The sequence below is a fragment of the Mixophyes fleayi genome, chromosome 5 (genome assembly GCF_038048845.1).
Source record: "Mixophyes fleayi isolate aMixFle1 chromosome 5, aMixFle1.hap1, whole genome shotgun sequence".
NCBI classification, from domain to species: Eukaryota; Metazoa; Chordata; class Amphibia; order Anura; family Limnodynastidae; genus Mixophyes; species Mixophyes fleayi.
The window spans coordinates 195,960,688-195,973,125 of NC_134406.1; the positions used below are offsets into that span (position 1 = coordinate 195,960,688).

At 37.3% G+C, this 12,438-nt stretch overlaps 1 protein-coding gene across 3 annotated transcripts in view; it reads left to right on the plus strand.

Moving 5' to 3' along the window:
• Window positions 1–12,438, plus strand: part of NETO1 (neuropilin and tolloid like 1) — a 106,922-nt gene that overhangs the window by 12,254 nt on the left and 82,230 nt on the right. For all 3 annotated transcript variants that reach the window (XM_075213238.1, XM_075213239.1, XM_075213240.1), the window contains exon 4: window positions 7,972–8,220. In XM_075213238.1, coding sequence (XP_075069339.1) covers window positions 7,972–8,220 — 249 coding nt within the window. The remainder of the gene's footprint in view (window positions 1–7,971; window positions 8,221–12,438) is intronic.

The window sequence follows — 12,438 nt, forward strand, 5'->3', positions numbered from 1 at the left end:
ATTTATGGTATACATTAATATAATAGTTGTCAGTTATCAATACAAGCTCTGCAATGTGGCACAACATTGCCAGATGTCACATTCATACAGGTCAGGGAACATTTCTTGCCACCACTCCAGCTTAGTCGCTACTATTAACAGATATATCTATAGGTTTCATATATTCTTTGCTTTATAGCACATTGGAGCCTGATGTCTCGATTTACACTTTTCCTGTTAAGTTATATTACTGCACCAACATTGCAACTTAATAGACAATTTAGGTATTTAAGTCAATGTAAACATTTTTTAAATACAATTTAGGACAGTTTGAAATTGATATTGATAACGCGTTTTACACTTTCTTTTTCATGTTGTGCCACCAACACATCTGGTGTGCACTGCAGCTATAGAACTGAACAACAAGTGGAGAGCTTCACACCCCTCTGAGCCTTGGTGATATCAGCCACACATATTTTCCACTGCTTATCTGCTACACTAGTGTCTGCATTGCAAGCTTCTGGGCCACTCACTCTCTTGTCCACAAAATCAAACCCACAAACTGTCCCTTAAAGGTATAAAAACAAGAAAGAAGATATAAGCAGCTGAAATAATGTTAAGGGGTTTATACAGGAAAAACAGACTTCTGAACAAGTCCTGGAGGAAACAAGCAACAGTACATTTATTAACAGATTTTCGCTTTCTAGAAATTATTTAAAACTAAAATAAATGATTGAGGCATTGCCAGTTTAATGGTGGGTTGACCAGTTAGCATAGCATTATAATTTACAAAGCAGATGATGATGAGTATGTGGTTTTGGTATTTCTGTAGTGTCTTTGGTAAATTAAGGACAAATATGACAGATGTTTTTAACGTATAAGCCAAAAGACATTGAGAGTGTTTGAATGCAAAGAACAAAGCAAAATTGAAAGTGAGGTCTTGTGTTGTCAGAGTGATGTTGTTATCATTATTAGAAATGGAAATGTCAGCTAATTTAGTGGACGGTGGGAACAGAAAGAATAAGGAGGGCATTAAGGGAGAGACAGGAGACAGGAGAAATAACATACTGTGATATTAGAATATATTGTGACAGTGCAAATAAGAAAGTATACAATTGTCTGTCAACAACATAGAGATAATATTGACAGTCCAACTGCTGTTTAATTTACTAAGAGGAGAAATAAACATTAATAATACTTGGGGACCCAGGCACTGATCCTAAGAACATGCCCACTGATAAAGCAAAGAGAGGACAAGAGATAATGAATAGGTACTGAAACAGCACTTGAGAAGATGGCACAAATACCAACTTAAGGAAGTATTCTTTAGAACAAACAAGCTCAGAGTTTGTCTCTGTGTCAATGTTTGTGAGCTTATTTTGCAGTCAAAGACCATCTCACCTCAAAAAGCACTGTCTGTAAAACATGCTTGCTATGAGTTTGTGTATGGCCCTGTTATTACCATCCTACACTAGAGAGTAGTGACTTCTCATCTTCTGTGTATTTTTTTGTTACTGTTTTGTTATTTATGTTCAAATTGTTTTTTTCTGATTGGATAGCACCACCAGAGTATGTTGCTGCATATAAATAAAGGATACTACTACTAATAAAAAATTGTCATGCAAGGCATTATATTAGATAGTTTAGTAAGAATGGCAATGAATTTGATACAATTTCGAGGCAGATCAAGAGTGTTAAACTTCTGGTGCTACAACTATCAGTTCCACTTTTGCTTCACCATTCTATCAAATGATCATTCTGCATTGTATTTGGAAATTCACAAATTCGCAGAAATCATAGTCTATGAATAGAGCTAAGAGGAAAATGTTGAAAATGTCGCTCATCTCTAGGAATGATTTTAAAGTGGGATTGGCAGGGAAAATATATTGAGATTTATATGTCTAAACCAAGTTTTAAGATGTTTAGATGGAAAGAGGTTAGACACGGGGCAGTATATTACTGGAGAAGATATGTTTTTTAGAATACCATTAATCACTGTATTCATGTAAGAGTTTGGAAAAAATTGAGTTTGGACCAATAGTGGGGCTGAAAGAAGACAGTGAATAAAGCCTGGAGAAGAAGTAGACATAGATGCATTTATTGTATTAATGACTACTTTATTACTGTATGTACATAAATAACATTTATAAGCTCCATAAGACCCTTGGCACCTAATGAACTTTTCTCTAAAAACAATCTAATTTTCATAAAAAAGCTGTTGGTGGTCAATTATATACAGAAGACTTCTGCAGTATAGCACATGGATGGAGCAGAGTTTATTGCAATAAGTAGTGCACCATGGCTAAAGATTAGTTTAGAACATGTAAAGGAATTTGAGTTTATTGCAAATAATGTTATAGCCAGGACATACCATCCATTAAACTCTGTGCCATCTGTATATATGCCCATTTATGCATATTTTATGAGTTTGTGAATACATTGGTGCACGCTTTCATTGAACAAGTTCATAGTACATCTGTATATTACACAAGTACTGCAGTTTTGCAAGTGAGTCTTAAAGGTGCACGAGTTATCCAAGTGCAAAGATGCATAATCAAAATGGCAGATGTGCTCCTGCAAAATATAAATTAACTTAAAAGGTATAGTGAACAGACAGATTTGAAAATTGTCCAAGGGTTGCAGAGCTTTTCATATGCACAACGGTCATGGCCTTAAATAAATTAGTAAGTAAACAGGCCATCAGCACTTTACATGAAAATACATGTATTGTTTATATTTCCCTTTTAATATATCCAATGGAAATAACAAAAGATAGATGTATGATAATATTAACCTTAAGTTAATATCTATAGATCTTTGTAACACTGTCCTCTACTGGTTTTCCTCTTACCCCACCAACCGCTGATTTTCAGTCTATACACCTGTCTACACATTCCCCCCTCTTTCCATTCCCATCAGAGTTCCCCAAGAATCTGTTCTTGGCCCCCTGTACTTCTCCCTTTACACCTATTTTGTTGGTGACCTCATCTGGTCCTTTAGCCTCCAGTACCACCTGCATGCTAATGACACACAAATCTTTCTTCATCCCCTGACCTCTCCCCGTCCCTTATGTCTTATTTCTCCTGCTGTCTATCGCCCATCTCATCTTGGATGTCCCAGTGCATTCTTAAACTCAGTATTTCCAAAACTGAAATAAACATTCCCATCCTACAGGGTTCCCCCATCTCTTTTTCTGTTAATAACAATACCCTAATTTGTGTCCCTCTAGTCCTCTGTCTAAGGGTCATCTTCGCCTCCTCCCTCTCCTCAAATTATTCACAAGATCCAGCCCTTTTTCACCATGTAAGCCACCAAAACCCTTATTCACTGCCTCGTAATCTCTTGCCTTGAATACTGAGAGCTCCTTCTTTCTGGCCTACCCGACTCCCTCCTTGCCCCTCTTAAGTCTATCCTCAATTTTGCTGTCAACTTATTTTTCTCTTCCACTTCTCTGTCTCTGCTGTCTCTCTTTGTCAGTCACTACATTGGCTCCCTGTAGCCTACTGAATTAAATTTAAACTCCTCATCCTGATATACAAAGCTCTCAACGAATCCCTCCTTACATCTCCAACCTCATTTCTACCCACACTCCTTGCCACCTCCTCTGCTCTGCCAATTACTGCCACCTCACTACTTCTTCCTGTATGGAAGTGTATGGTAAGTGCCATGGATAGTAAGATGTCACCTCAGTATGCTAATCTTTTCATGGCTTAACTAGATGAGGAATTCTTATCAACTTGCACAATGAAAACTTTATCATACTACCGTTATATTGAGGATTTGCTACTAATCTGGACTGGCTCTGAAGATGAGCTGCTGACTTTCCATAAAAACTTCAACAAGTTTCACCCAACCATCAGACTCACTCTTAACTACTCACGATCTGAGATACATTTCCTTGACATGACCCTATACAATAAAAACAATACTATACAAACATCAGTCTATCATAAACCTACAGGCCGCCCAGCATATCTGAGATGGAACAGCTTTCACCCAGGACACATAAAGAAGTCCATCATATACAGCCAAGCTCTGAGATATATTCAGATTTGTTCAGACAGTGAAGACAGAAAACAACACCTGCTATCACTGAGGAATACATTGCTACAACAAGGATACGGTCCAATAGTTATAGATGAACACATCCACAGAGCCACAAGAATCCCAAGGAGTAGCCTCCTGGAAAACAAACAGAAGGAGAATAACAGCAGGGTTCCCCCAGTGGTCTCTTACAATCCCCACATGAACATCTTGGGGAAAATCGCTGCTGATCTTCAGCCCATATTTCAGAAAGACAATCGACTGAAGGAAATATTCCCAGATTTACCTCTCCTTTCATACAAACAACCTCCGAACTTAAGAAATCTCCTCGTTAGAAGTGCCCTCTCATCACCATCAGAGACTGGCACCTTCCCTTGCAAAGACAAAAAATGCAAAGCCTGCACCCATGTCCTACCAACAAACACAGTCCACATACCCAACACACAACGGGACTATAAAATCACTAACACATTCTCATGTACATCCTCCAATGTGGTGTACACGGTGCCCTGAGGGAGTCTACATTGGAGAGACCTAGTAGAAACTGCAATCCAGGATGAATCTACACAGACACACAATAAACAAGATTCTGGACACCCCTGTGGGTAAACACTTCTCTGGACCAGTACACAGTATGACAGATTTAAAAGTCTTTATACTGAAAGGTTTTCATAAAAATGACAGGGAGAGAAAAGTCTGGGAATTCAAGCTGATAAGAATATTCCAGTCATTAACTCAAGGACTCAACATAACACCTGGATTTATGACCCACTACATGGACACACCTCACACCCTACAGCAAAGTGATTCCAGATCTCTAAAATCCTAGGACTTTCACTCTTCCATCCTTAACGAAAACCTCCATTTTATTACTCTAGCTTATCTTAATGATGTATCGCTCCTCCACTGTACAAATTGCTTGATGTAACATCTCTTAAATGTTGTGCCCTTTTCTCAGTCATTCATTTGTAAACTTGCCTGATAAAGGGGCCTCTGTGCTCTGAAAGCTAGCAAATATAAAAACTTATTTTGGTTAGCCAATAAAGGTATCACTCCTATAATATTTTTGTCTTTTTTGACACAAAAGTATTCAACATCACATAGATTTTTCTGGCTGACACGATACTGCAATAAAAAATATTTTTGTTTTCTTTTTTTGCTACACATTAAGATACTTCGGTAAAAGTTGTAGAAACAAAATAGTATTTATAAAAGGGTAAATGTGCAAACCCATGGCAGTAATGCTCTTTGTGGCATTAGGTAGAGAATCAGTTTTATAAGTAATAGCTTGGATTTCTAGGCCAATAAGACAGCTTCTGCAATGGTGCAAAAGTTTGCACTGTCTGATGTGAGTAGTATTTCAGTGTGATTTAGGAGCATGAGTGCACCTGTTTTCTCACCAACATGCAAAAGAATTTGCAGTACAGCAGCATTCCTTTCTGTGTGGATGTGCAGACACTGTATAATGAAGCTAGACCATGCAACATTTTGGTAAAAAAATTGAAAAGTTAAATTAAAACAAATAATTTGCATTTGCTTGGGGGTGCATTTGCTAGATAGAGTTTTATTTTACAAACTATGAGCAAACTTATGGGTTGTGTCTGTCCTCCTGAAGCCAGGACTGGCAGTCAGAAGCACACAAGCCAGAAGGCCTGGTGTGCTTCTGATTATTAGTGTCTTAGTCCAGGCTGCCAACCTTTTTGTATATGTGCTTTGCAGCATAAGTCAGCTTTCCAGACCTAATTTTAATAAAATAGCTTTGATTTGAACCCCTGTCTGTGCACTACTGTACTAGGTCAGCACTAATGGTAATGCAATTATGAGCTGACAGGTTAATGAATGGCAGTGTGTTTCCTGGTTACCTGTCTTCTATCATTAGTGTAAAATATATTCAATTAAACTATTTTGATTGGAGGAAGTAATAGCTTTTGAATTTAAAATATTGTACATTATGTTTACAGTATTTGCCAATATGGTTCACAGTGATTCAAAAATAAAGTTGTACAGAAAATTAATTCAGATAGAACAGAAGAGAGCAACTAAGAGATGAGCAAAAATGTTATAAGTTTTCAAGAAAATATTTGCATCATTCTACATTTGGCTGCAACCTTTTACACATTTTGATAGGGCAGGATTGTTCCCAGTCCTACCCCAACCATATCACACAGCAATATTAATTGGCCATCACTGTCCGAGCTCTAGTCATAGAGTATAAATTCAGCAAAATGCGAATTTACAAATACAGTGTGAAATGGACATTTTATGGAATAGAGAAGCAAAATTGGAATTTAAAGTATGTAACGTCAGAACTTTGCATCTCTGCGAAACAGACTTTTCTGCCTTAAAAGGTAATTTAGAAATTATTTTTACACAACTTTATTCATTTCTAGAGCAACTATTATAATAATAGCATTTCAATCTTATAGCTGTGTTTCATATGCATACATAGCCTGAGGTATAGTATGAACTGATATATAATGATATACATCATTTACAAGATTGATATTTTTTTATACACATATCCATTCTTGACATTGACATCTTGACATTTATACACATATCCATTCCATATGGAAAAGACATATTATTTATTATTCTTATTTCAAAAAATAAACTGTACTTTCTATACTTTTCTGTTTGTCTTATCTACTAAAATATAACATAGACAGAGAATTGTGCAATAATGTATTTTGATATTTGTTATTATGATACGTTATTATTATTATTATTATTATTATTATTATTATTAATAATAATAATAGTAATAATAATAATAATAATAATAATAAAAATAACAACAATAATAATAATAATGCCTCCTTCTGCATTTGGCCATGAGATTTTGCGCATCTAGACTGCGGAATCTGGCCTTTTTCTGTTCTACCCTAACTACACCACACAGTAGAATCATGAATAACCCACCATCATTCCAGCTCTATTTATAGATTACAAATTCCTTAAAACACAAATTTACAAATACAGTGCAAGATGCCATTCCACATAATGGCGAAATAAAAGCAGAACCTGCCAGCGAACGCAAATGCATGCAATTCAAGTCCAAACGCAAATGACACTTTCGTCTGCCTATCATTTAAAAGTCGGAGGGAAGGGGCAAACACACAATAGGCATTGTACAGTAAGGGAGTGCCAAGGACAAGTGCATGCACATTCATCCGATTCAAGCCGTATCACTTGCAAAATGAAGTTTGCTTTGTATCGCTAATGATAAGTAACCAATACCTTTATGCAGTCAAAGTACCCACAACCTTTTGAGTGGCCATATATGGTTCAGAGTTTCCATTTTGCAACTGAGGAGTAATGAGGCATTCTACAGGTCAGGTGTAAGTGCCAAGTGATAGTGATGATGGTCACATATGCATACTATAACATGTTTGTAATCAAAAGCAAGTGTAAAAATACATTTTATGGACAATAGACATTTATAACATCCTGATAAATGTAGTTAATTGAAAATAAAATGAAAAAAAACCCAAAACTTAATGTTTTCTTATTAATGCCTATATTATTAACAGGTGACAATAACTGAATCCTTTTTTCTCTGTGTTCTCCTGGGAGTTTATATTCCACAAATGTATTGTATGCATCCAGTATATTGTGTCTGTCTAAATACCACAAGTGCTGTATATGCACGGCGTACCTAGACCCATATTAAACAAGAGACGTTCCTTCAGATCGCTTGTAGTTGAATATGTATGTACGTATGTTCGATTTAATGAATCAGGCCCAGAATGTTTTCCAAGTTAATAGAGCACATTACTGTGATGTTTCAAAATCATTTCACTGGAGGACAGATGCAGTCATTTCAACTTTTGAAAGTGCTGTATAAAACATTGTTTATTGACATATTTCCTTAGACCAGTATTGACAATGAATGAATTATTTAGAATAACTTAAATAATAATAACGTGACTTATATTTCATTTGCAGCGGCCCCCAGACAATGCATTGAACTCCATTTTGATGACAAATATGCCATAGAATCTTCATGGGAGTGTAAATTTGACCATATTGAAGTAAGAGATGGACCCTTTGGCTTTTCTCCAATTATTGGGCGCTACTGTGGACAACAAAATCCTCCTTTTATAAAATCAAGTGGAAGATTCTTGTGGATTAAATTTTTTGCTGACGGAGAACTAGAATCTCTTGGGTTTTCTGCACAATATAATTTTACACCAGGTGAGCAATATGTAATATATTTTTATGTACCAATTGTCATTTTGTAATGAATTTACTATTTTAATTGTTTGCATGACAACTGAACTACAAAATTTAAATGTAATATATATGAAGCAAGAAGATAAAAACTCTGTTCATTGTTATGTTGGATAGTCTATTTCTCATTCCAAGCTTTACAGGTAATTTAAGCAATATTGTTAGGCCACTGCAATGACCGGATCATATACAGGACAAAAATGTCAAGAGCTAAGAAGTGCATGTCAGTTATGATTGCTATGAGATCACTGGTTTGCTTTGGTTATGAATCTAACAGTCTTCAGCTTGTAAAGATTATCCCTGTCACATTGGGCAATTGCTAGTCACTTTCACTAGCTCTGGTTCTGTACTGCTACAAGTTAATAAAGTGATTGTTTCTTCCTCTTTATTAATAATAAACACATTGGTTATTTTAGGTATTTATTTAAGTCCTAACGGTAGAGGTTTTACATATGTCATCAGTTGTTTTACTTGCTTCCTAATCATGTTATGGAAAAATAAATAGTAGAGTTTGTTGTACCTGGTTAAAAGAAAAAAACTGCCAGGCTATTGAAGTGTGAAAGATGTAACCTGATCTTGGTTGTTTCACTGTGGAAATTTGTTTTTTAACTTTTTGATTAGGATTAAGTTCTATGAATGAACTTGGTGGTATATCACAGCAAAGTAATTTCAGAACAAAGTCTGTAGATCCTTAGGGGTTTTATTCATAATGTCGAGTTCTTCTAGGGCTTAGCCAGAAGTGGGCACAGTAAGATTGGTGTTGCATGGTGGGCAGTATATGTAGTAGGTGAGTGCTACCAGAGACAGTTGATTTTCCTGTCTTGAGGGCAGTATGTCTATCTAATGCATCTGAAGTATGACAGCAATAGCTGGGTCAACCTGAAGGTGGGGATGAGGGGTACAAATGGAAATGCAATAGGACATGATGGCAGATGCTAATAGAGAAGACGATGGTGATTGAGGTACTTTTTTCAGGATTGTTACCAAAGTATCAAATAGCTTTGTGGGTCAGTCCAAGCCTTTTTAATCATCTTTCTGCGACTGACAAGACCTAGGTAGTAGAATCTGACATCAGTAGACCAGAGAATTTGCTTGGCCCAAAGAATGTGATATACAGATAAAGATAATAAATTATTATTATTATTAATAATAATAATAATAATAATAATAATAATAATAATAATATTAATAATAATAATAATTAGTAAATAATTTGGATAATGAATAAAATCTGCATTTAAGGAATAATTTGAAACAATGCTTGGCATTTAATGAGGGATTTCCAACTATCTACATACAAGCAAATACAAAAGGATGGAAAAAAAATCAGTACATTTTAAAAAAATATATAAAAATAAACCAGACATACCTACTGTGGAGAAGAAAGTTATAGAGGGACTAGTTATTATGGGAAATTCTTTTCTTAATCTGATATTTAAATAGAAGAGGTACATATCAAATAGGCTGTTTTTCGATGCTCATAGAGAATTGTTATGGTGAATGTTACTGTATAGAAATGTGTGGATAAGTAGAAAATATATTAGCTAGCGCAAATAATCTTTTTTCAAGTTGTCACAGGAATAGAGGATAGAACGTACAGGTATGAGATATTTCATCTGGAAACCTGTTATTCAAACAAATCTGAAAATCAGGGGCAAAAATTATTTTTTTTTCCTCCTACATACTGTCATGATCACCAAATGTCCCTTTCTACAGTCACTGATACGAGGAGAGTGCATGGGTCAGTGTTGGGAACAACAGGTGGGCTTTTTCAGTGTAATTTGATGTATTGTAATCATTGTGCTCCAAATTTCTGAAAATCTAGAAAAGGAAGTCCAAAGCATATATAACAGAGTCTATACCTGCATTGCAAAGACACAAATATGAGTAAATGTTCACAGATATATGTTGCAATTAGTTTGAGTGCATCTTAATTCACTCATATTTGAACTGAATCATGAGTAGGATGGTATTTCAGTGTGGAAGGATTGATTGATGATGGGAAGTTGTAAGAAATACATATGTGGTGGTTGAGTAATTAAGTGGTTGAGATTAATGCATCAGAGCATATACAGAGATTAATGTGTTATAATGGCATAATTGAAAATGTGATTTACTGAGATTGGTGAAGTGTGGCAATAACTCCAGTACACCTGCCTGTCAATGTTTTAATTTAACCTCTTTGTAGAAGGAGCTTCCAAATAGCCTTTACCATAATAGTATATCTCTCCATGCCATGTTAGAGCTATTCATCAATAGATCCCACTGTAGACAATGCCAGCCGTGCACTTAGGAAGGGTTTCCAGTTGCCAAGACCCTCACCAACCCCCACCCCCTTCCATGTACCGAGGCTCGTCACCGATCATACATTTCACATTTAAAATTAAGCATTATGCACACTTTTATTTTACTTTCACAACAGGCGCATAGAGCTGAACTGAGCAAAAATCAACACTTAAGATGCCGCAGTGCCAATCATGAACCTTCTTGGTACTGCAGCACTGGTTATTAACTGTAGTGTGAACGGGAGACCAAGCCACAGTACACTGTTCATTTTAATATACAAAAAGAAATCTAAAGCAGACATAGATACAGATACTGGGAGGTAAGTTCAGTTGAAGAAAGAGCATTGCTCAGAAATGTTGATTAGCTCTTCACAACATATTTGTTTCTACAACATGTTTAAACTTGCCGAAATGGAGCTGTCACGCATGAGCAGTAGGGCTAACAGCAATGCCTCCTACTGCCATTCTTATCTCTGCATATTTAACTCAGATAGTGACTTCCCCCTGTCTTTCTGTTATACTGAATACCTTACAGCTGTATGTGACAAGTAAATAGGATTGGTGCATTCTAAGTGGATAGCAGGGGAGGACTTTACCCTAGGGGGCAGCGTATTAGGAACACTTTAAAGGTAGACCACTATGGGCCCAGCTTGGGCAGGGAAGGGCTGGAAAATTTTCGCCTGGGGGGCAAGAGTCAATCAGCAGCCTTTTAGAAACATTTTAAAGAAAAAAAATTGCAGATGGCCCTGTGACCCAGATCAAGGTAACCCACTATGGAACTGGCCCAGGGGACAGATGCTCCCTGATCCCCAGCCCAGCCTGCCCCTGAGCTTGGGGGGCTTTCAGCAATGTAGTTTGATCCCCTAGGGAGTTGGGGTCCGAAAAAAAATGTGCAGCCCCCCCCTCCTCTAGGTTTACTCAGCTGTACAGCCTGGGGCTGGTTGGCATCATGGCATTGTGACCCCCTGCTGCGGATTCACCTGTTATGGTGCCATCGGCTCCGGCTGGCATGCCTAGTGCTGGTTATCATACAATCTGGGGGACCCCATCTTTTTTTCCCCCTGATTTTGCAACTACCAGCACTTGTCTGACAGCACAAGAGTTAAAGTCGTTGGGAGGGTGCAAGAGATACGGCAGAAAAACAGATTACTTTGATGGTCGTTAGCTTGATTTGGACGTGGCTGTGTGCAGTCTCAAGTTTGGCATGCCCCTACTGTAAAATATCTACAGCAAAACACCTTTTCCATGCACCAGTAACTCCCCAAACACGGACACTGTAGTAAGTGTCCTTTGCATGCGCTGGTGCACCAAAAAGGACTGCATTCACATCCATAACTGACAGCTCTGACCCGGCGAAGCATGGTGGACTCCTCAAGACCTCTGGAGGTATCCTCTAGTATCTGACACCAAGACATTAGCAGTTTCTTTAAGTCCTGTAAGTTGCAAGGTGGGGCTTCCATGGCTCTGACTCTTTTTTCAGGACATCCTACAGATGCTCAATCGGATTGAGATCTGGGAAATTTGTAGGCCAAATCAACAACATGAACTCTTGTCTTGTTCCTCAAAAAGTTCCTGAACAACTTTCTTAATGTGGCAGGGCACATTATGCTGCTAAAAGATGCCACTGTCATCAGGGAATACCGTTGCCATGAAGGGGTGTACTTGGTCTATAACAATGTTTTAAGTTGGTGGTACGTGTCAAACTAACCTGCACATGAATGCCAAGACCCAAAGTTTCCCAGCAGAACATTGCCCAAAGCATCACACTGTATCCACCGACTTACTTTCTTCCCATAGTGCATCCTGGTGGATCTTCCTCAGGTAAACACATGTACTGCGCCATCCACATGATGTAAAAGAAAACATAATTCATCAGACAAGGCCACCTTCTTCAATT